General features: G+C 37.2%; 1 protein-coding gene and 1 non-coding gene across 4 annotated transcripts in view; one reads left to right on the top strand and one right to left on the bottom strand.

The window, feature by feature from the left end:
• Positions 1–26576, bottom strand: part of C27H18orf25 (chromosome 27 C18orf25 homolog) — an 84561-nt gene that overhangs the window by 16575 nt on the left and 41410 nt on the right. The window contains exon 3 of one of the 3 annotated variants that reach the window (XM_043889627.1): positions 8277–8459. The exons of the other annotated variants lie outside the window; for them this stretch is intronic. Within the exon in view, the coding sequence (XP_043745562.1) occupies positions 8277–8459 (183 nt within the window). The remainder of the gene's footprint in view (positions 1–8276; positions 8460–26576) is intronic. 3 annotated transcript variants of the gene reach the window in all.
• On the top strand, positions 19093–19215 carry LOC122685099. Its single transcript, XR_006338269.1, has one exon. It is a non-coding gene; the product is annotated as a small nucleolar RNA SNORA26 (small nucleolar RNA).

The raw sequence follows: 26576 nt of genomic DNA, 5'->3' as shown, positions 1-26576 counted from the left end.
TCGTTTGTGGTGAAGTCTTTTGTCTCATTTCTACTTCAATGCTGCAGTTAGACTGCTGTCACACAGTTCCACGTCCACTGCTCGGGAGGAGTACAAATTGACAGGCTCCCTTTTCTCCAAACCTTCAGCTTTCCCATAGTCAATATTTCAATGACTTGCTGTGCGCAGCTCTAACAGTATACTTCACCTATTTATTTCTAAAGTAAATATTTACTTATGACATGCTATGCACTGTGCTTGGGCTTCCCAGGGGGCTCAATGGTTAGGAATCCGCTTGCCAAGCAGAAGACCTGGGTTCGATCCCTGGGTCAGGAAGATCCCTGGAGAAGGAAATGCCAACCCACGCCACTATTATTGCTTGGAAAATCCCATGAACAGAGAAGCCTGGCGGGCTACAGCCCATGGGGGTCACAAAAGAGTTGGACACGACTAAGCGACTAAACAACAGCAAATGCGCTGTGCTCAGTGCTAGGACTATTACAGGGAACAAACAAGGGAGGCATGGTTTCCACCCTCAAGAAGCTTACAATATATTCAAGGATACCAAAAACCAGTCCATTGGCATTATGGCTGGAAAACTAGGCTGAGAGGGAGGCAAAGAATGCTCTACATGCACAGAGAAAAGGACCGTTTCCTAGACTGGGGAACAATCAAGGACACTGAGCGCGCAGGGAAGAGTGGGCACAGGTGAAGCAAAGTGGCGCAAGGAACCCTGTGTAGCCCTTTAGGGTGAAAATCACCCTTTGGGGTGAGATCTGGGGTGACGCTGGTCAAAAAAAAAGTAATCAGAAATGAGCTGGTTAAGTCAGCAGAGGTCAGATCATGGGTAAGGAGTCTGGACCTGACCTTGAAAAGTAGGAAACCAATGAAGGATTTCAGCAGAGGAGTGACATGATCAGATTTTGAATTTAAAATTTTTTCAAGTATGGAAATGGAACCAGTAGTGGGACAAGAAATACTAGAGGCAAGGAAACCAGTTAGACTGCTACAGTTTCCAGGGTGAGAAATGACTATGGCTGAACCAGGAAAGAAACAAACGGAGGAACAGTCTGTATTTCTATAAGAACAAACGGCGAGTAACCTTGGAAATCAGGCGAAGGGAAAACTGATGCCAAGGTTTCTGATGTAGGTCACTGGTGGCATTCAGGCGCCAGTGGACATGTGAGGGTGGCTGCCTGGGGCATGATGATGACATGCTTCCGAGACGCTCAACAAGCAGTTGAAGGTACTACTGTTCCAAAGCTCAGGTCAGCAGTCTAGAGAGGAAATAATAGGTAAGTCCTCCCAACAGTGGGGAAGGTAAAGTTCATCCAGAGGAATGAAGGGGGCCTAAAACAGAACCCTGACAAACACCAATAACTAAGGGATGGGCGTAGGAAGAGGCACTCACCAAAGTCAAGCAAGAGACAGAAAGAAAACCTGAAGACAGGAAGCCAGGGCACCATAAGGAGCATTTCTCGGCAGAAGTGCCTACAATGCCCGACAGAGAGGCATGCTAAGAGGAGGGCCTAAGTGCAGCCCACTAGAACAAGTGATAAGATGATCATACACAACCCTGGCCGGGGAACCTCAGAGGAATGACAGGACTACAGCAGTCGCAGTGAAGCAGGCTGAAGAAGAGCAGACGTGGAGGAGGGGCACACACGTCTGAAGGCGTCTGGCTCTGGGGGAGACGGCAACAGATGGCTCTAAGAGGGACATGGGCTTGACGGAGCGGGATGTGTATGTGCATATACTTATTTTTACCGGCCATATCCAGAAAACAGGCAGAGAGCAAACAGCTTCAATGGCAGAAAGCTGAGGTAGTCTTGATCTGTAAAGAATGCAGAGGGCCATCTGCAGAGCCTGACAGGTGTGAGTAGGATAGCAGAGTCGGTTTAGAAAAGTGAGCTAGCCACCGTGAAGAAAGAATGCTGCCTAAGGAAAGGAGGACCGTGCTGGGCAGTACTGAGAGCTGAGGTGAGGCTGCAAATCAGGAAGTTAATATGACCCTCAACTTTGCAACTATCTGACTTTCTCCAGCATGAATAAAGGCTCTAAAGTGTGCATCCAGGAATCAGACTTGGCCAGCTGAGTACAAGAAAGTCAACTAAATAAGGGGCTGAGGATATAAGCAAAGGAGAGTTGGGCTGAACAAACTAGACAGGGAAAGAAAGATGCAACTAGGGGAGCTGAAAAAGGACTGTGTGATGGACTGTGTTCAATAAGGCAGAGGAATAGCACAGCAGGAAGTAACAGTGTAAGTATAGCTAAGCAAAAGGAGAAAGCATTAGGAAGAGGTAAGAGGGAAACCAATGGTTAGGAGAAGTAAAAGGTACTTCTACCCTCCTGGCCACTCACAAAATACAACCCTCTGGGACCACCCATTGTCTGTCTTGTCCCCTGTGTGCATGTGTGGTAAGTGGCTTCAGTCATGTCTGACTCTGCGACCCCATGGACTGTAGCCCACCAGGCTGCTCTGTCCATGGATTCTCAAGGCAAGAATACTGGGGTGGGTCGCTGAGCCCTCCTCCAGTCCTGTCCCCTACTCAATTGTTATTCTCCTTTGTTCCAGCCACCTACTACTCACCTTCCTACAACGTTTCCACTGCCCTATGGAATGCCAGCTCTACAGAAAAGGGACTGAACTTTCTCTTTGCCTCCTAGCGGAAACTTGACTCTCCTCAAAATGCTGCCTCCCCTGCAGGCCTCTGATCCTGACACCTCAATGCAGCCATTTTCTTTATTGTTTGGTCTAAAAGTCAGTACGAGACAAAACGGCCAGGCACGCAGGGCCAGAGGGTGGGGTGGGGTCGGGTGGGAGGATACAAACAAATTTCCTGGTGAGTGTTTACAACTCTGAACTAATGATGTGAGTACTCTGCCACATTCCCTCTCAGAGCCACTAAATAAAATGTGCCACTCAGGGAATAAGTCAGCTGAGATCCACACCATGTCTGTGGGGGTGCCATGCTCTACAAGAGACCCCTTGGCATTCTCCAGTAAGTCAGGTATGCATCCACTCCTCTACCTCAGAGCCAGGACAATCAGCCCTTTTCTCTCAGTGTTACCCTCTTCAGAAAGTCGCTTGTTCGAGGAAGCGCCTATGCAGAGGCAAGCACTCTCTGGCCTTCGGGTCACACCTACATGGTCCCAACCAATGCCCCTAGACCTCAAAGGAATCCAACAGCAGAGCCGGGCCTAAAGCATACACAGAAGCGAGTCAAAGATGCATGAGGTTCTTCAAATATTGTCAGTGGTAGTAATCTATTCCTATTCTAGAATAAGCTCTGCATGAAAAGCGTAAATATCACAATTACCATATATTAAACTGAAAATAAAGCAGATTTATATTTAGTTATTGTGGCAGCTGGCTGTCTCTGTGTAGTTCTTTGTTTGTGTAGCTTTTTGAAAAGATAACTTTTTTCATTTCATGAGAAAATTCTAAATTTCTGTCCTACTACAGACCTTTTCAACACATAAGTCAGTCAGAAAGTAGACCAGAAAAGGTAGTAACTAAATTACCATGGCAAATATTTTCTTTTTAAATCAGCTATCTAATGAGAACTAGTCGTATTTGCAGGATATAAAATTATTACATACTGATGACAGTGGCATGTTAGGTATAAAAAAGGTTACTATCTTAAGTACTCATAGAGTTTTATAAGAAGCAAATTATTACCTTGTGTTGAGCTTTTTCAACAAAAATATTAAAAACAACTTCAAAAAGCGGTAGAAAAGGATATTAGAAACCTAAAATCTTACAGTCCATATGTAGCAGCTAAACAAACTCTCCTTCATAAGACTTGATACAATGACTTTAAAGTGCTAACAACAGAAACATGGTCATTCCCGGCTGATTATAAAAAGCCCTACTCTAACAAGAGGAAACACAAGATGTTTTTCTGTTCACTACAACTAGGCTTGTACTATGGACAAATCAAGATTACCAGCCCAATTTTAAGGATGGAGAAAATGTTCATAATCCACCTTCTTAAAAAGAAGGTTGATGGAAAAAATGAGACTTGTTTAGAATTTTTAACTTCTGAGGCAGGAGGACCTCTAAATTAGTTTGGTGTAATGATTATAAGCCTTCTATACCAAGAGTACTTCAGACTTCAGCCTCTCTTGGCCTCATCTACATTTACAAGTAAGCCTTCAAGTCTTTCCAATGAATATTCAGGGTTATCTCCTTTACAATTGACTGCTTTGATCTCCTTGTAATCCAAGGGACTCCAGCACCACAGTTCGAAAGCATCAAAGCATCAATTCTTCAGCGCTCAGCCTTCTTTATGGTCCAACTGTCACATCTGTACATGACTACTAGAAAAACTATAGCTCTGACTATACGGACCTTTGTCAGCAAAGTGATGTCTGCTTTTTAATATGCTCTCTAGGTTTGTCATAGCTTTTCTTCCAAGGAGCAAATGTCTTTCAGTTTCATGGCTGCAGTCACCATCCACAGTGATTCTGGAGCCCAAGAAAATAAAGTCTGTCACTGTTTCCACTTTTTCCTTATCTATTTGCCATAAAGTGATGGGATCAGATGCCATGATCTTAGTTTTTTAAATGCTGAGTTTTAAGCCAGCTTTTTTACTCTCCTTTCACCCTCATCAAAAGGCTCTTTAGTTCCTCTTCGCTTTCTGCTGTTAGGGTGGTATCATCTGCATATCTGAGGTCACTGATATTTCTCCCGACAAGCTTGATTCCAGCTTATGCTTCATCCAGCCCAGCATTTCGCAAGATGTACTCTGCGTAGAAGTTAAATACGCAGGGTGGCAATAATACAGACTTAGCGTATTCCTTTCCCAATTTGGGAACAGTCAGTTGTTCCATGTCTAGTTTAGTAACTGTTGCTTCTTGACCTGCACACAGGTTTCTCAGGAGGCAGGTAAGGTGGTCTGGTACTCCCATCTCCTTAAGAGTTTTCATGTAACAATAACCTTTGGGAGTAGACACTAGTTTTATCTCAGTTTTGACAGGGAAAACTGAGGCTTTGCATCACTTACCTGAGATCACACAGTCTGTAAAAGGCTGCTGGTTCAAAATCCAGCTGTTTGCTCACAGGAGGCTGCCACCCACTACACTATTTAATTCTAGCATCAATGAGAAAAAGTAAACCTATGGCAAGAGTTGAAAAGGAAAGTTTAGGTCTGTTCTTGATCAGTGGCTTTCCTAATTTCAACTCTTTTACCTTGGTTGAAACTAAAACTAAACAGTAAAAACTACTGTGCATACAAGAACATCTTGTTGCTTAGAAAAAGAGACAAGCTACAAGCCACTTAATGATTGCTTATGTGATTCTAAATGAAGGGCTGCAGACCTGGTCTGAAATGTTGCTATTAATTAGACTCTGAAAATCCATCCTAAGTGGCTGGCTCAGATGGTAAAGAATCTGCCTGCAATGCGGGAGACACGGGTTCAATCCCCAGGTCGGGTAGATCCTCTGGAAAAGGAAATGGCAATCCACTCCAGTATTCTTGCCTGAAGAGTCCCATGGACAGAGGAACCTGGCAGGCTAACAGTCCACGGGGTCTCAAAGAGTCAGATATGACTGAGCAACCAATGCAGTGTACAGTGTACAGACACTGAACAGTCTAACTCAGTGACTGGCTTTTATTTTATTGGGAGGGAGAGAAGGAAGACTATGACTAACCACAACATTTATCTTAAACTCCAAACACAAGAATGATGATCTAATTGATACTAATAGTCCAAGTCTCAAAACTGTAAACTGGCAATGAAGCATAAATTCTATGAACATTTTGTTATAATACAGTAAGTATATTCAAATTCACAAAACAAAAATTCACAAATTCCCACTATGACAATTACATCAAGACTAGAGGGTATTATTAAGTGGTATAGAATCCACCTGCCAATGCAGGAGACACAAGGGACTTAGGTTCAATCCCTGAGTTAGGAAGATCCCCTGGAGACAACAATGGCAACCCACTTCAGTGTTCTTGCCTGGAAAATTCCATGGACAGAGGACCCGGGTGGGCTACACTCCATGAGGTTGCCAAGAGTTGGATGTGACTGAGCAACTGAGCACACACACATACATTACTCACATACCTGAATGTCAGATTAAAAAAAAAAAAGACTTTGAATGAGCCAATAAATGGCTTCATAAGAAAACACCATGGGGATCTGTTGAACAGTGATGTCCATGTCCTATGATACACAAAAATCTACACAATTTACGGCCCATACATACATAAGCTTTCTTGATATATTGCATTCTAGAGAAATTATCACTCATGTACCAAAAGACACGTATAGGAAATGTTAATAATAGCATCATTTCAAATAGCACCATAATGTCCAAGAAGAGAATGGGTAAGTCTATTGTCATATATGTATATGCTGGAATACTAAACAGCAGTGAAAAGTGAATGAACTACAGCAGTACTTAATAAGAACAAACTTCACAACATGTTGAACTAAAAAAAAGCAAGTGGCAAATGATTACCTTCTATGTAATACTACTTAGTATTAAAACATGCTTCTTTACAGATACAAAGCAAATGCAGTAAAACTATGAAGGAATACATAGGAACACCAAATATTAAATATAAATATCAATTTCAAGGCAGTGCTGGAGTGGAGAGAGAAGAATAGGGGAAGGAAGTCATGCGTATTTCCCTCCTCAAATACTTTTGTCATATTTTATTTCTTAGAATTTAGAGCTGAGCACCAAAGGCTAATCTTGTTTTAAACGATCAAGCTAACAATTACCTGAACCTGAAAATGTGAAGCTTCCCCACCCCCACCAATGCCAGTGACTTTAATGATATGGTCAGACCCCAAATGCTGCACTATTAGGTTAAGTCATATTTAAACTGCTAAATTGGTTGTAGATTAGAAACTCAAATATTAACAATTCCAAAGAGTTCAACCTAATATTAAAACTCTCTATGAAAAGCAAAAAAAAAAAACAAAACAAAACAGTAACTGTTCATATTTTTCCTAAGGATTCACAATAAAGTAGTCTACATATACCGACAAGACTGCATTTAACGTTACAATACATACACAATACATATTGATAAACACTTAAAAGACACCTGTTGGGCAAAGCAAGTGTTTATACAAATAAAAACTGAAATCCAGAGGAGAATCACCTTGTCCAAGGTTAAATAGGCAGTAAGCAGTCACAACAGAATTAAAACTAAATCCAGGTCCTGTTCCAAAATTAGTCATAATAAGTTAATCGGAAGCTCAACAAATAAAGAGAAACTTTTTTATTTAGTTCTAATTGAAGATTATGAAATGAATTAATGACAATGATCTGTAGAATTGTCTCTTTTACTTCCTAACAACTTCAATATAAAAAGTTCTAAATCAGAGCCCACTGCTATTTTTGTAACACAAAACTCATTTCCCATAAAAATAATACTCTAGGTAGTTATTAAGCCAATGGAATTTATAAGTTAACTAGAAAATGAAAATCCCTCTGTAACAATAACGAAAATACACGCTATACATGAAGTCTGTCTCTCAATTCCTTCTGCCTCTTTTCTTAGACTTTTCTAAAAACACTAGTACTTTTAGAAAAAGGTTTAAATTAGAAAGAATGCTGGAAGAAAGAGGTTTAGGGAACATACTGAAGGAGACCTGGAGGCATAATGCAAGGTTTTCAAAGGTAACAGCAATCAATAGGTTTCTTAGAGAATAAAACATCACTCTTAAGAATCACCACAGAACCAAGATAAACAATGCAAGACAGGGAGAGAGATTTTCCTGAAAGACAGCAACTGAAGAGTTGGAAAAGACAAAATGAGAACTAGTGTCAAGAAATTAACAGGGACACTGCTTAAGAGGCAGAAGAACGGTGCAGCACTTCAATGGAACAGCCCACAGGGCAAACTGAAACAGCTCCCTTCCCAAAACTACAAGGTCACTCCCTGTTCAGAGTTAAGAAAGGGAATCCACTGGGGGGGGGGGGGGGGGGGGGGGGGGGGGGGATGGGACTGGGGTAGGGGTAGGAGGCAGTATCAGGTCATCTGGGTGATTTTTACATATGTTAGGCATTTTTAACTCACGATGTCTACTGAAATTTACTTATGCCTACAAGTATTGTCTTAGATAGTCTCATTTTTGCTTTCTTCTGATTAGTAAAGACAAATGACATGCTACCCAAATCTTTCCAGTTATAAAGGGATCCTGGATAGCTCCAATCATCTAATGTTAGATGCTTCTAGTTGGTCTGCTTTCCTAAGCAAGGGAAAGAGCTGCCAGGACACATGCATGTTATACCATCAGAGAAGGAGGGGGCGGGGGAGGGCACCAACCTGCCTCTGCATTCAGCTCCTCTAGAAGCCCGCTGGTCCTCCAGGTAGCTCCTGTGTCCTGGCCTCCTACAGAATTACTGTGCTCTTGAACTACTGCAGCCGCCAATAAATTGTCCACATTTACCACTTCTGGCTCAGAGCCGGTGTCAGACATATCATAATGAGCTACAACTGGAGGTCCATCTAGGGAGGAAAGAAAATGTATACTTGTATCTAACTCGTGGGGTAAAAAATACTTCTATAACTAAAAGCCCTCTAAATGCCTGTTGCCTTTATCTTATATATTCTACCTAGTCAGAAAAGCTGCACTTTATACATTCTAATTATTTTGTACAAGAAATGAAAGTTAAAGAAATACTCCAGCTTACAAAGATGAGGGACACATTTAAGAAGGAGAAAAAAGGGTGTTATGAAGAACAAAGACAAGACTACACTGAACAAAAGTTACATCAATTCCTGTCATTCTGCTGAAGGGCAAAAGATTAAGAGAAAGGGGACGACTACAAAGAAGGTAAAGCTGATTTTTTAAAGGAAACACTGATGCAAACTATTAAAAGTGAATTTATATATTTTTAAGAGGATCAACCTAGTTTCTTTCTCTTAGTAGCTAATACTAAAAGTCCCTAGGAGAATCAGAGAAGAAAGTCAAATATATATTTTCCTACTTCAAGAGCTCTACTTGACCGACATCTATTTCCAGTAAAGCCCTTTTATAATATTAGGGATGTTATGTATTTTATAACATTCTACAAAAGATGCGTGTGTATTTAAGTCGGGTCTGACTCTTTGCCAGGTTCCTCTGTCCATGGGATTTACAGGCACGAATACTGGGGTGGATTGCCATTTCCTACTCCAGGGGATCTTCCAGACCCAGGGATCGAACCTGAATCTCCTGTACTGCAGGTGGATTCTTTACCACTGAGCCACCTGGGGAAGCCCCCAACAAAAAGATAATACTCATAAAATCCATCTTCGGGACTTGGCTTTGGATGTCTTGTGAGAGATATTTCTATTGTCTTTTCCCTGAGAAAAACAACCAGCTGACGCTCCGAGGAAGTGATACACACCTTATGGGCTATCTGAGAGGACGATGTTAAAACTCTAGGAAAATAAGAGAGCCCTTCTACCTCCAAATCACCCTAACCTGCTGAAAAGGGAGCTGAGCTCTGAAGTCATTACACTGCAGTGATTCATGCTAAAATAATTCAATATTCATGCTTATAAAATAGATACATGTTTTAAAATGCTAGTGCTACCCTTTTCTAATATAAAAGTAAAAAGCAAAAATTGTTCTCAATCAACTACGAAGCATATCCCTTACTACTAACTGCCATTTTTAAATAAAATGCTTTTTCTCCCCCAACAGTTATTTATTAAGTGCAAGTAAATCGCTTTAATTCCAGGGAAAAAATTTTAATATCTAATAAATTAACATTAAACACACCTAGTTTATGAAACTCTTGACTATGAAGGAATATATATGCCAATGAATCATTAAAATAGAACACAATGAAGGATTACTGTTTTAATACAAACATCCATTGTGTAAATTGTCACTAAACAAAACATGAAACACATTTGGGGTACTTATCTCTTAAGACTAAGTTCCCAAACCACAGGCTTATGCGGCAACGTTTTTAAAATAAAAAATGACCAAACATAAAAGTAAATGAGTTGTTAGGTGCCACTGTATAAGGAACAGACATGTCACAATATGAAATTCTGACGATCATGACAATTTCAGCTGACTACTTAAAAATAATTTCCAATTTCCCCAAAAGGGTACATCAAGTTCATAAAATTCAACAGTGTGGCCTCAGTATCAGTTAGCAATGGATTTTAGACCAAATAGCAAAATATTGGTTCATGTTTGCAGTTTTTCTTTTCAAAAAAGAAAAGAAAGCTGTATCATTTATGGAGTTCTCGTCAGAGTTCAAAATGATTATTATGGAATCAAGATAATGTGTGATGTCCAAATATTTGGTTACAGAAGATATGAAGGTCAAGTACAATATTGACTATTTGACCAAATATTCTATTTTTTAAATGGCTTTATTAAGTGTTTTGCATTTGGAAAAAAAATAAAAGAGATTTATTTAAAAATCTGTATCACAAATACCATTCACAACCTCTTGCCCTCACATTCCCCCACCCCACAACCACCAAATTGAGGCAACAGGTCAACAGTCAAGTCAAAATTGTACCACTCCTACAAGTAAAATCATGCAAAAAGTATAAGTGTAGATGTACATGCAGAGTAACATCACCTACCCATGGAAATAACTTGTCTGAAAGTCTTCATCAGTAGGATATACAAGCATAAACTTGTTATCTGGCTTCATTCTTGTATCTTCCATATTTCCAAACAGCACACCTTATAGCTTAGCTTAAATTTAGTATTCATCATAAACAAAGACAGTAATATTTTCACATTTTAATTATACTTAAAATTAAAATAAATTATCACTGTCATTTTTCATATCTAGTATATTCAAACAATGACAAGTCAGCACTATATGAACTTTAATAAAGTCAAGGAAAGGCTGTCTTTCCAAGTTTGCCTTCCAACAAGAAATCACAATTAAGCATCCTGTGTTCCAAGGTCATCTCTCACTGTCAGCAAAGCAAAATTAAGTAAGGTATGTTTAAAGAACTAAGCATCAAGGCTTGGATTTTGAACCATGAAGTATGAATATTAGCTAACTGATGGGGACAATATATGGTATTCTTTTAAAATGTGATTCCTGCTACACAGCAAAATTGAGAGACAGGTAAGATCCTTTTAAAATAAGTATCTCTTGAAAGAAAAAAATAAAATCAAACCACTAAGAGGAGTTAGAAAAACCAGGAACATTAATAACAGAAGCAGCTATCTATGCTTCCAATTTGATTCTATCGATTTATTACAGGAGGGAATAAGCATGAAGCTATTTTTCTTCCTCTGACTTGATTGTTCCTCTAGTATGCTAAAACAACTGCGCCACTACTAAGATAATTTTGACTTTTAAAAACATCAAAATGGAAATTTCAAGTAAAATTACACATGGAAACATTTCCAATTTAAAATGCAGTCACTAAGCATTCCATGTTTACAACATAAAAGGTTATTCAAACTGCACATTCTCCCATTTGGTATCCGTCAACCGTACATCATCAATTTATAATGATGAACTCTGTTTTTCTATAGTTATTAAAAGTATCTCTCTATAAAGGTAAATTTAACTCAATTATTTAATAATTATTTGGTCTGTGGTTAATCCAAGTGCTGTATCTGATTTACATATCTTGAAATTTTTGCTGATCACAAGAAAAATAAAATGTTCAGCAATCCACTGCTTCATTTAAGAACATCAACTTGGTCTATCTTGTGCTAGACAGGTTTGTATACTCTCTCTGACCTCCTAGTTTATAAACAGGTTCTAACTTTTCGAATACCAAAATACAGATATGGGACTTCCCAAAAGGTCCAGTGGTTAAGACTCTGTGCTTCCACTGCATGGGGTGCAGGTTTGATCCTAGTCAGGGAACTAAGATCCAGCTTGCCGCACAGTTTGGTCAAAAAAGAAAAACGAAACAAAACATACAGATCTATCTATTCATCACACATTCCTACTACAGTGAAGTTTAACCCTGTGTGATTTTAAACCTTCTGTATTATTATCAACAGTGTTTAATTTTATGAATTAGTCTTCTTTTTAGTCAAATGTGTTTTCTTCTAAATCTCATGGAAACAATTTGAATCACAAAAACAAAGCAAAACAAAGCCTAACTGTTACCTAACATCTATTACCTATTACATTACCTATTACATGACATCTATTACCTATTACATTATAATCTATCTATTACATCTATCTCTGACAAATCCCTCTTTCCAAAGCTGACAACCAAAAGTACAGAATTTTAAAACTATGTAATACCCAAGTTACCAGTCCCATTTTACAGATGAGAAATTTTGAGTCCTAGGTAGGTAAAACCAGCATAGTTTACAGTTGTTCTCGGTGGTGAGGGAACAGACACAGGATAAGACTGGGAGCAGTATGTGAAGTGCATAGATTTTGGGCAGTAAATACATAGGCTAAAATCCTGCCTACTTCTTCTTAACCTATGACTCAGCTTATTTACAGGGTTACGATGAAGGTTAAAATATAACACAGAACACAATAGTTCAAATACTGGTCCACCTGCCCACCTTTCCATTATAATTAGCACTTAACCTTACTTCTTTGTTTGCTTATGTTTGTGTAAACTGCTGTACACAGCCTGCATGCTCTTAGCTTTGAGAAAACATCACTGCCTGAGTTGGTGCCTTCTACTGGTCATGGATTAACCCAACTTGTTAAGCAAATGCTTTGCTGGGATTAATAAGGTCATCACATATGTGGCTTTTGTATTTTTATTTTTGTTTGAAGTGAAATGTTAGCTTAGATGTATTCACGTCACTTTGGATTATCCCATATTTGGCATCATTCTTGCCTACAGAGCCCTTCCACTAACACAAGTGTTGTTAGTCTCCCAGTATGAAATCCAAGCAGATCTGGGAATCAGAAATTCCTCTTATATCCCAGAGACATCTGGAAACGTCACTCTTCCTTCTCTATTGCTAAATCTTCGGCCCAAGCAAAGGTGGATCAACAGACAAACAGCGTTTATTCATTCAATTCCCATTTCAACAACTACAGTAACGTACAATAAAGACCAGAATAAATTCTTTCTCTACGCTTTACTACAGCCAATTCCCCAAAACCCCTCATAGAAGAGGAAAGAAAAAAACTTTCTTGCTGCTGTCAAAGGACCCCACAGAAGTTCTGCTCCCTAGGCATTAAAGGTCCTAAGCTCAGTGCCATTATCTACAACATCTACAGAAAGTGGTAGGGGGTGGAAGTCACTCTCAGTCCCACTCCAATAGTGAGGCTCAAAAAAGGTTACACCTAAAAGAAGAGTTCTCAGAAATTACCTAGCCAAGCATTTTAGGAAGGAGGAGCATGTGTATGGTGGCCAAGTTAGGAAAAGAAGTGTAGGGAAAATGAGGTGTGAGCCTTAAGGGCTGAAAGAAAAGAGCAAACCTCAAGAGTTGGAAGGGAATTTGCAGTTGGCAGAACCTACCTAATAAAAACTAGCTTTTTAATTACACATCTAAATATTTACCAAGATGGAAAATGATTATTTGGAATAAGAAAAAATAAAATACTTAAGAAAATACATATGCTGTATTTTATTACTATCCATCTACATATATATGTAATATATATACACACATACACAAAGAACCATTTGAATGAAAGTAGTAATTTTCAAAGCATCTCTTGGAAAAGATAACTGTATCAACCAGAGAAGACAAAAAGTGCCATTTCTAAAAAAACAACTTTAAAAACCAAAAACAGTGTATCTTTTCTTTATAGTATTATAAAGCTATTTTAGTAAAAAGAAAAATAAGATAGTGCTAAATGAAAATAAAATGCAGCAATATGCACTGAAATTCTATGTCAGAAGTTTAAAAATCATTTTTAAATAAAAATGAATTGATGCCTGTTTTGTGCTTTTCCCATTATATTCAACTCAATTATTAAGAATTTAGATGTTCAGTTTACAAGGGAGAAATAAAGTTTTAAGGATTACATCTGTTCTTACATCATACTGACAAATGATAGGTCATTTTGCCCAGAAAAGTTACCTATAATACTGATGGACAGTTAACTTTTACAGTATCGAAGAGGTAAAAGGAAATATTCAAGATTAAATACAGAAAACAGGACACTTGCAGAGGTCACCATCTTTCAATTTATCTTTGTATTCCAAGGACAAATCCACAACTTCTGCTTTGAGGATTCAGATCAATGGAGAACAAAACTAAGACATCTACACTACATACAAGAAGGAAGAACACGAATTTGATATGACTTTAGCCACATCCTCACATCTATGTACCCTGCTAACAACACATCCATTCAGCATTTTCTTTTTTTTTTTAAAAAACACACTTATTTATTTGGCTGTGCTAGGTCTTAGCTGTGGCATGTGGGATCTAGTTCCCTGACCAGGGATTGAACCCAGGCCCCTTGCATTGGATGTGCAGCCTTAGCCATGGACCACCACAGAAGTCCCTCCATTCAGCTTTTTGATTACTCCTCAAGGTAGACTACATTTTGCTATTTTCTAAACAGTCCTCAATTTTTAACAAGGGTAACTCAGAAGGACATATAAAGGAGAAGAATCTCTACCTTTCAAGTTAGCAGTGATATTTTGTTATTTCCTTTTTCAATATACCAACTGCAAAAAGACTGAAAATTATCTGAAAAACACCATGCAAAATCTATTATTAGTGATATTACCTACAAACTAATACCATTCATTTCATTATGGAAAAGTAGGAACACCTAACGTGAATTAACTGGTAGGGAATCACTATAACTAATGTAAAATGATCCTAAATAGAGTAACAAGAAACATTTCTTTTTAAAAAATTTTATTTATCTAGGTCAATTGATACACTTCAAATGCAGAATTAGGTAAAAGATATAAAGAAAATGCAGTAAAAATAAAAATCACAGCAATTTGTTAACATTCTTCCCAAATCTTAAAGTTATAAGACTTCATTATCAAAGAATAAATACACTTCCTCATGGATTATTATTCTGTCATTTCTTAACATGTCTTCTATTGTACGTTGCAGTAATTTAAGATAATATGAAAAGATCTACTCATTACTTTGGTTTCAATCCCCACTAACTTTTCCTAAACTTCAGAGAAATTAAAAACAGAATCAAGAAAAAAATGAAAAGTATAGAACTTGGAAGTTATTCACACTGATAACTATTAATGTACTCATACAACTATTCTAGACAAATTAAAAACAACAAGTTTCTTATCTGTACAATGATTGAGGGCATATATGCCATTTTTAAATATTCTGAGAATTATTCTTTGAGAACAATTTTTATTAGAACAAATTAAATAATTAATAAAATTTCAGCTTAATAAATCTGCTCAAATTGTTTTGATACTGTGTTTTCTCACATGTGAAACCCCACAAAATCTTTTCCATTGTGCCCTTATTATACTATTTAAATAATCTGAACAGGAGAGTAAATCAACAGAAGCTAAGCGAAATATAACAGGTAATTATTTTTAGAAGTCACCTTCTATAAAATAACCTGCCCATGTTATCTGACTTGCACATAAACCTTAAGCAATAAATTTCATTAAATTGTGCTATACCTCGACCTTCAGATCACAGTATCTGCTGTTAAATATACATAACTAAGAAATGACAAAAGCAATGAAGCAAAATAAACTAATTCATGTATATTCTTTTACTCAGTCTGCTAATGAAACAAACAAGCAGTCCAAATCTTTACCTGATAATCTAAGAAATAAATTTTTCCCTCTAACTTAATCACTCTAACTCATATGTGGCAATTTTTTTTTACACACATTTAGGAAGCAATGAATGGATATATTAGTGACCTGAATCCATTAAAATCCCTGTAGACTATTGCATAGTTATGTTTCCAGCACAACCTGCCAACTATAGCATTAATAAAAATACAGGATTATTTCATAATTCTGAAGGTCCACACACCTACACAAGCACATGCACAAACACACTCGAGACTAGGCTTACTCCTCTGACTTCGTAACAAAGAACAGGCTTTTCTTTTTTCTCTTGGAGCCCAAAAATGACAGATCTTTTAAGTAAAAAAAAAAAAACAAAAAACTTCATGCAAAATATTAAGTTTTAAGATTTTAATTTTATTGTTTTAAATTAAATTTTATTTGAGCTCTTATTACACTCAAGTTTTAATAATGCATACAAATTACATGTTAATGTAACTGAAAGATATTATGCAATGAGAGGCTCAAATAACCAGATAATTCTAATCTTAATTTGCTGGTTACATTTTCTTAAAAATGATTAGGAATCTAATGTCCTACAACACTGAACTAGGAGACTCTAGGCAGAAAACAGTCTGTAGATAGATGATCAGAAAACATATTCACCATAGTGCCCCCCCCAGCTTAAATATCAGCAACTAAATTGCATATGTAGACATTACAGAGCTGATATAATCCAAATATGGGATTATAGTCTTCATCTTAATCTTTCCTCTATTTCTTTCAGAATTGATCCTTTTCTTGAAAACTGGACTGATTAAAATGAGCAAAGATATTTTAAATAAATAATCTGTTTGTCTTTTTTTTTCCTTTTCTTGCAGTCATTCCCTACAAAGCACTGCAATCTGCCAGTCCTCAGTGACTCTCCAAAGGTCATCTTCCTGCTGATCCCAGAGAAGCAGAGGGGCCACTGCCTGGCTTGCCCTAGGGCCTGTAGACGCTGGTGGTAGCCCTATTTGGGAGCACATTCTCCTGGATATACTCTTTTATTAACCTTTTATTTGGTATTAGGGTATAACTGATTAACTGGGTGGCCAATTAACAATGCTGTGACAGTTACAGGTGGACAGCAAAGGGACTCAGCCATGTATCTCCAAGTATCCATTCTCCCCCAGACCCACCCACCCAGGCTGCCACATAACACTGAGCAGAGTGGGATTACATTCTTAAATAAAAAGCATTTCAACCATGTCTAGATCAATGCTAGACATGATTTAGATCAACTCAAAGACGTTTCTGTCCAGCATTATATATACACCACATGTATAAATACACCACAGAAAAGCCTAAACAGGATATATTCCCTATACTTAAAAGTCTAGGAAAATTAAGCCAATTTAAGGTAAGTTAAAGGAAGACCAAGGTTCCCTGGTAGCTCAGCTGGTAAAGAATCCGCCTACAATCCAGGAGACTCCAATTTGATTCCTGGGAATCGAATTCCAGGGGAAGTTCCCCTGGAGAAGGGATAGGCTACCCATTCCGGTATTCATGGGCTTCCTTGGTGGCCCAGACAGCAAAGAATCCGCCTGCAATGCAGGAGACCTGGGTTCAATCCCTGGGTTGGTAAGATCCCCTGGAGGAGGGCATGGCAACCCACTGCAGTATTCTTGCCTGGAGAATCCCCGTGGACAGAGAAGTCTGGTGGGTCCATGGGGTTGCAAAGAGTTGGACAGGACTGAGTGACTAAGCACAGCACAAGGGATGACCACCAGGCACTTCTAAAATAATACCCATATAAAAATGCCACCACACAATCCAAAAATAATTTCCACTTCTTAGTATGTATTTAGACTATAATCTTAGGAATGCAGATTCTGCCTCTGTGAAGACAAATTCAATAATCCAAAACAGCAGTCAAGTTTTTAAAAAACTATTATAACTACTTCAAATACTTAATACTCCTTTGTCTGCAATACAATACGAAAACAAATTCTTCTGAAAGAAGAATTTTTAAACTGTGCAATCTGGAAAAAGCATAATTACTTTAAAGCACATTTCATTAAAAAAAAAAAAAAAATACTGTTTTTCAAAACAATACTCCTTAAGACAGCAACACATTTTTAAGACACCATGACAAACTGAAAATCAGGGGAAAAACTATGTATGTTTCTGGTACAAAATTATTCTTAAGATTAAATTTTTCAAACTACAAAATATAAAATTTTGTTTTAGAATAAATTTTAATATTTTAGCATATATTCTATGAATTAAATCAGTACATTCTGGTATTCCTCTTCTTTCTATCAAAACCTCTCTTTCCATATCTTTATACAAATTCATGTAGAAACGGCTTCCTCAAATTTATTATGTTTGACACCTCAAATGTTTACAATATTTTTACCTTGAATATCAATTATTAAAACTTAAGCTTGATAATTCCACTCAACTGACATTTTTCTCTTTTAGGCAAAAATACCTGTAGATTTCCTACTCCATTATCTAATAACAAGAATCAGAACATATCCAGTCAATACTAAGAATATGTCTATGTTATTTTTTATGTTATTCTTAAAGGATTCATTCATGTTTTCTATTTTAAAAATAAAAAGCATTTCACTACATGCTTAATATATGAAACATTAAATCATGAAACAAAAAAGAAATCTGTTAAGCTCTTGAAGCAGTTATACATGCATAGAAAAGCAGTCATGTTAACATGCTGAAATTGACATTTTCTTATATCTAAAAATCCATGTCTAGTAAAATCTGTAATCCCAGGGAGAAGATAAATACAGAACAAACTTCCATGAAAACATCTTAATTTCAAATAATTATATATTAGTTAAAAACTTCTCACCCAAAACCAATATGCTCTTCTTATTGGCATAAAATAGGAAAGTTAAAAAAACATTAGCTGAAGTAGTTTGCAAGTGTTGTGCTATTGTGTCAGAGAAAAACCTGTCAATTATAACTTTCCCAAAGTTAATTCCCAATTCTCATATACTAAGCTCTAAAAAGAAAATTTTTTTAAAAGTCATTTTTCACTTCAAAAAAGCAAAATAATGGGAATACATGTAAACCCATGGCTGATTCATATCAATGTATGACAAAACCCACTGGAAAAAAAAAAAATAATAAAAAAAAAAAAATAAAAAAATCTAAAAAAAAAAAAAAAAGCAAAATAAATTGATTCAATCTATTACAGTTAATTTACAAGGTGTAGATATCTGAATATAGAACTAAATAGAAAAAGTGATGACACTTTTTCAGAGTAGTTACTGGTAAATTACTAAAATAAAACAAAGGTCTTTATTGTTTATATAGCAGACCCTAAAGGTGGGCTCTCACCAGCTGCACAGTTGAAGAGAATCCACACAAAACTTAAAAACAGTCTGCGGTCCCACATCCACGAATATTATCAAGCACAGATTGTGCAGAACCACAGCTCATATTTAGTGCAAAAAATCTGCATATAAGACCTGTGCAGTTTTTAAGGCTGATGCAGTGCCTTAAGAGGCTAACACAGGAGGGTAAAGAAAGTCTCCATAAAACCCAGAGAAGAAATTTTAGAACTCCTCTCTGGATCCTGTCTGGAGTCACAACTGAACTGGAAAGAGAAAAAAAAAAAGACCTGTGCAGTTCAAACTCCTGTCATTCTAATGTCCAACTATATATGAAACTCCAAATATATCACCTATCTTTCTTCTTGCAAAACACACAATCAGATCTTTTTCAAAGCTGCAATTATATTAAATATTAAAATAACCTTACTCATATTGAGAAGTTAACATCTGAAGGGAAAAACTACCATATTTTTATTATAAGTAAATCCAGTAGGAAGCACAATTAAAAAAAAAAAAAAGCACAGGTAATGTTAGCAAAGTTATATACACTTACTGAAAATTTTCTTACTAATTTAGCTTTTTCTCACAATATTCCTACCAACCCAGAAAAGACAAAATACCACTATTTCTCAGTCCCAAGCCACACACTGAAAATCTATCATGTTGCAAAGCTAACAATGCTGCGCTATTTTCTCCCCTTTTACACACGCCATGGACTCTTTAACATACCATTTGTTTTCAGTCCAGGGACTGAAAACAAAATTAAATTGGTAGTACATTAGCCAATACATTTAGTCACTAGTAATTGAAAAGCCCATTCAATACACACCCTTAATAGAGTGACCATTTCATCTGTATCCTCTAGAGATTACCCTTTACATCAGAGTACCAATTTCACTGGATTCTGCAAGGTTACTGGCCTAGAGAGTTAAAGTTTAAAATAAAAACCCATCTATTTAACAATGGAAAAATACTGCTTTTCTCACACATAAACTCAAACTCCTGTCTAATCTGCATTCCCTACAGTATCTCACATAGCAGGTAGAGTATTAATTTGCTCAAAAAGTAATTCATTCTTCCTGTACACAAAGGCTATTTCATACAAGCCATTAAAGACTAGCAACAAAATCAGCTCATTAAATGACATATGAAAGAATGACATAAAAATGCTCATGCAATATTCACTCATGACCTCCAGAATGAGATTAATTACACCATTCCTCTTACAGGAATCATAAGCAAGTCAACACTATTGTAGAGATTAATGCTAAGAGACTCTAAGGAAAGTAACCACTTACCTATCTGGATTCACTAAGACTCCCTATTTTATATCTTACTGATATTTATGTTTTTGGCATGAAAAAAGCATAAAGATAAGGATCACTCCTATCATCATATAAATACGGTTCTATGTTCCAAGCACATGTAATAAAACTCTAACTAGAATTCATGAAACTTTGTTTTGAGTAACTAATTTTTTAAAAATCAACTTGTTTACTATTATAATTTTTAAAACATTACCAAAAGAAACTTAAAATGGGCAAAAGCATATTCTTTCCTACACAATTCAGAAGACAGTTAACACAATTAATTTTGTGATATATTCAAAGGTTGTTCTATAATATTCCCATTTTCAACAAAGTTAACTGGAAAACTGTAATGTCTGAGAATTCTAATGTGCTGTCAACATTCTGACAAGTCACAAAGGGCTGTTGCAGCAGTTCTTAGGAATCAAGCAACTGCAAACTAACTGGGTGATAGGGGAAATGCCTTGGCCAACTAGTTGCATTTTAAGTTCCCTGGGTTCCAGTAGCTGCTTGTTCTCTTCACCAGTGTCAAAGTGAGTTAGTTTTTTCATCCACATTCGGAACTTGTCTGCCTCTGCATCTTGGAATAAAACCTCATGGCCTCTTCTAAGACACTGCCTATAATGTTTCTAACACACAGCACCCCTGCCAAGTAATCCTAAAACTTCGCTGGGCGCTCCTTCAGATCCACCAGTATGACTAAAGTCAGCTTTAAAGGCAGTGAGGCCATTTGATAAAACGTCACTAAATCAGAAAATTGTATTTTTATTAAGACATGCTTATTCAGGAAAATGACTTAAGCATTACCAAGAAGAGGCAAATAGATTCAGCAATGATAAGGAGCACTTAATTAACCAAACAAAAGTAATTCTGAGAAAAATAACATGACACTACCCTTTTTCATCAGAGAAGGCAATGGCACCCCACTCCAGTACTCTTGCCTGGAAAATCCCATGGACGGAGGAGCCTGGTAGGCTGCAGTTCATGGGGTCGAAAAGAGTCGGACACAACTGAGCGACTTCACTCTCACTTTTCACTTTCATGCACTGGAGAAGGAAATGGCAGCGCACTCCAGTGTTCTTGCCTGGAGAATCCCAGGGACCGAGTCGCACAGAGCCGGACACTGAAGTGACAGCAGCAGCAGCAGCAGTACCCGTTTTCATAGCTTCACCGAATCTGCCTAGGATTTTGTATCTTGTACTATACAACTAACTACTCAAGTTTGAGAAGTATCAGTAGCTTTCAAACTTGCTAAACATAAAGACCTGGAATGGTATAGCAAATACCAAAACACAGGCGGCTCCCAGGCATTAGGTTTGTTTTAAGCTCCCTAGGTGATTCTAGTGTACCACCCTGACTGAAAATCACTGTATCCCTGAATGTTTTCACACCATGACTTTAAAATTCTAAAAGTTGTTTTAACAGCTGACCCATAATACAGTATAAATAATTCTCAGTTAACTGATTTTCATCAAATACTCTTTAAGTTAAAAAAACTGTTTTCCTTATGGAAAAACCACATAAAGGATATGCAAAATCCATGTATACTGCTGTGTAGTATTTTTTATAAACCCTGGTTTGTGCAAGGTACTAAAACATATATCTCAAAAAAAAAAGTTTTGCGGTTAAGTTTTGGATTACAAATCATATCCTCCTCTTCTGGAGAGCACATTAGTGGCTCTGAGTTGTCCTGCAGTAGACAAATCTGTTTCCACATGATCCAGCACTTTCCAAATGTGTGAACAGTGTACACCTATTAATACCAAGTAAAACAGTGGTTTCAGAGGATTCCAGTTTTAGGATAGCTCTTCTATATACAGTGTTTTATCCTTGTACTAGGTCAGATTAGTTTTGGTTTGGATCCCAAATACTTTGGGTTTCTAATAAAACTATCTATACTGATCTCTTCTTTTCTTCAGGTAACTATTAAAAATGTTACCTCCTCAGATCACTCTTGCCTATGCTACCTAAAATAGCTATTCTACCCCATCTCTAGTTCATTTTTATCTGAACTCTTATACCTTGCTTTATTATTATCCATAATGTATATTCCTACTTGAGAGCATATAATGAATTCATTTATTATCTGTCTCCTCAAAAAAAGAGTGTGTTTCTTGAGGGCAGACATGTTTCATTCACTGTTGCATTCCCAATGCCGCATAGCAGGTGTCCAAAATTTACTGAATGAATGAATGATGGCATCAATCAATCTTGGCCTTATACCATCTACCTATACCAAGTCTTTATAAAGAACTGCCCCCATGAACTGCTCTACTGCATTTATCCCAAAGTATTTCTGAAAACAAAGTTCACTTTATCTCATAGTGGCTTTGTATGAATAGGCAAAAGAAGCTTCCCAGGTCTCAGTCTCAAGAAGTGCAGTGCTTCTCCTACATAAAGAGAACAGCTTACATCATGCCACCCCACCTCTTTTCAGTGCCTAAAAGGCTACGGGACAAATTTTGAGCCCAATTCTACCCAGCAAATAAAACCTTCATGAAGTTTATTGTTACCAACTTTCCCTCTAACTTCATTTTATTCCTCCACCCCTGATTACTCCATTCCACCCCCTCTCTACACATTAAAAAAAAAAAAAAGGCAAAAAAACCCCATGATTTATAAAAGTAAACTTCTTCAAGAAGGACATACCGTTCCCCAAAGTATAACATATTTAGCTTATGGAGACACTAAAAGGAATTCAAAGTATATTAAACTTTCTTTAAATAGTTTATCCCCATTATAAGTGCTGGGTAAACCTTAGTGTATAGGACAGGAGTTTATACGGCTACTTCGATATTTCAGATTCTGGTGCCGCTTATTTTTCAGTATTTAAAAGCTGAATTCAACAAAGTGGTGTGAGAACACTTGTGCTAAAGACAGTGAGATAAGTGCAGCCTTATAAAGATGACTACCAGCAAAAAACACTAAAAGCAAGACATTTTAAAGTCTAAAGAGAAGACGCAATTACACATGTCAAAATAAACAGGATGTACAAACCAAGTATGAACCCTAGTGTATAAACTATGGACTCTGAGTGATGACGTGTCAATCTAGGTACAAACATTCCGCTCTGTGCAGGCGTTGGTAGTGGAGGAGGCTGTACACATGTGAGAAGAGGAATAAATGGGGAATCTCTGTACCTTCCATTTTCTTTTGCTGTGAACCTACAATTGCTCTGAAAAATACATCTAAAAAAAGAAAGCCAACCAGGGACCATATTCTCATCTTAAACACACATATGTCCCTTTAACACTAAAACATATCCTACTTTGAGGAAGACCTATCAAAAGCAAAGTTTATGCTTTTACATACATGAAGGTTTTAAGGGCACTCACTTAAGGAAATAAATTAGGAGAAACAGGCCAAAAATAATACCTCGGTACTTTAACACTGGAGATTGTCAAAGAATACCCACCAGTAACATTTCAAAGCTTCTAAATTTAAGGTAACATTATCTGGACACTGCAGTTATTGAGGAAATCACATTTAAACAATGCATGCTTTTAATATAATCACTTAAATGGAGAAAAATTTATAATTGTTTATGTTAATTAATAAAGACTGTGTTGTGGTTTTTATAATTAACAACATTTTAAAAAACAAGACTCGGGAGGGGGGATCAGGATGGGGAATACGTGTAAATCTATGGCTGACTCATATCAATGTATGACAAAACCCACTGAAATGTTGTGAAGTAATTAGCCTCCAACTAATAAAAAAATAAAAAATAAAATAAAATAAAATAAAAAACAAGACTCTACTGTTCAGAACTTAACTGAAGCAGACTACAATGACCTTCAGCTATGGGAGACTTCACACATCACTGCTTAACTGAGCAGTTCTCAGCTTGGCTGCCCAATGTCACCACCAGGGAGCTTAAAAATGCTGGTACCTTTATGCTAAGTGAAGTAAGTCAGAGAAAGACAAATATTGTATGATTTCACTTGAACGTGGAATCTTAAGAAAACCAAACTATAAAAGCACAGAGTAGTTTGGTGGAGAGTACAGAGTGCAGCAAGAATGAGTGAAGGTGATCAAAGGGGACGAACTCCCAGTTGTATAAGAAGAATAAGTTCTAGGGATTTAATACACCATAGTGACTACAGTTAACAATACTGCATCACATATTTGAAAGGAAGACAACTACAACTTCCTAATACATAAATCATAAGTATGCAAAGTAAGAGGTGTGTTAGCTAACCTTGTGCTAATAAATTTCACAATATATACATTTAGGAGAAGGGAACGCCAGAGAATGATATGGTTGGATGGCATCACTGACTCAATGGATGTGAATCTGAGCAAGCTTGGGGAGTTGGTGATGGACAAGGAAGCCTGGCGTGCTGCAGTCCATGGGGTCACAAAGAGTCGGACACGACTAAGAGACTGAACTGAACTGACATTTATTAAATCAATACCTTTTATACCTTAAATTTACAAAATGTTATATGTCAATTATGTTTCCAAAACGCTGAGACGAAAATGCTGATGCCTGGGTCAGATCCAGAGATTCTGATTTAACAAGTCTGGAATGGAGCGCGGGCATCATCAAGTTTTAAGTGGTTCCCACCCAAGTGATTCTAACATACAGCCAGAATGAAAACTGCACAGATACTACGATCTTTGTTTGCATTTACTATCACTGCTCTCAGGCAGTTTTCACCTGACTACACAGTCTTGGTATTTTGTTATCAGTGTATTTAATGAGTCTCCTAAACAGCTGCCAAAATACAATCAGATTTTAAATTGTGGACATGGGGCTTTCAGTCATCTCATATTCAATATAGGAAAAAGGTTACGGGATTCCCAACCTGGGTTTGGGGTCTCATCTTCCACTGTGAGTCACTACAGCTTAAATTAATAATAAAATTTTTCAAGTAATTCAACCCTCAGTAGGTTACAAACCCTCACAAATCAATTTTAAACAAAAGTGGAGCAAGAGGAAAATATGCAAAGAACATGAATAGATTGTTTACCAAAAGAATACAGATGGTCAGTATGATTTTTCAACTTCATTAGTGAGGCAAAGAAATACAAATTAATGCCAAAATACAATTCTTCCATCAAACCAGCAACATTTTCATAAACACTCAAAAGAGAGAATATAATGCAACCAACAGTTAAGCTCCTGGATGAAATAAACTCAATAAAGTCTTAAAGAGTAGTTTGGCAGTATGTGTTGAGAGACTTAAAAAGTGTTCATACCCTTCTTCATAATAGCAAAAGCTAAAAACAGCCCAAAGGGCCAACATTAGGGAAGTTATTTTATAGTTAGTTAAATTATTCAAAATCCACACATGGTTTTAGGGAGACTACTGTGTTTTGGTTAAACGCTCAAAATGCAATGTTAGAGGGAAATAAAAGTATACATAGTATGATCAATTCTGTTATATATTATAGAAGGCAATATTCTTTTTTTTTTTTTAAATATTTTTATTTATTTATTTGGCAGTGCCAGGTCTTAGCTATGGCATGTGGGATCTAGTTCCCTGACCAGGGATCGAACCCAGGCCCTATGCATTGGGAGCATGGAGTCCTAGCCACTGGACCACCAGGGAAGTCCCAGAAGGCAATATTCTTAAATGTTAACAGAAATAGGATTTTAATCTTAGACTTCACATTTTTCTATTTTCAAATTTTTCTATGAAGGATTTACTACTTATTTTCATTTCTAAGAGTTAAATGATCAGGCACAATAAGTCTCTACAAAGGAAAACCTGTAAGGTAAAATGATAACTAATCATGAGGAATTTCACTGTATAAATAACTGTGGTGAGCTATGAATGCTGAGATCCTAGCTTCAGGAGGGCTGAGCTGCTCCAGCCTGACCACAAAGGATTAAGGACTCAGATGATCTTCGGTGTCCTCTACAGCCTGACATTCTCCAAAATAGACCAATTAGATTTTCTAAATGCAAACCAACTGACCCTTACCTACCAAGATAGATACTACTTTTGAACCTCAGTCTGAGTGGTCACTTACATGGTGCACTACTAAACTACACAAGGTAAGATGAAGCTAAGGCTTCCCAGGTGGTGCAGTGGTATAAAATCTGCCTGACAACGCAGGAGACACAGAAGACATGGGTTCCTTCCCCGGGTTGGGAAGATCCCCTGGAGCAGGAAATGGCAACCCACTCCAGTATTCTTGCCTGGAAAACTCCATGGACAGAAGAGTCTGGTGGGCTACAGTCCATGGGGTCGCAAAGAGTCAGACACAAGGGACCAACTGAGCACACCCACACAAGATGAAGCTACCGTGAGGTTTATTATATACTAAATATTCATGAAAAACATGTCACTGGAAAAACTTTT

The sequence above is a fragment of the Cervus elaphus genome, chromosome 27 (assembly GCF_910594005.1).
Source record: "Cervus elaphus chromosome 27, mCerEla1.1, whole genome shotgun sequence".
NCBI classification, from domain to species: domain Eukaryota; kingdom Metazoa; phylum Chordata; class Mammalia; order Artiodactyla; family Cervidae; genus Cervus; species Cervus elaphus.
The sequence above is the reverse complement of the archived record's forward strand: the minus strand, read 5'-3'. Positions and strand labels throughout refer to the sequence as shown.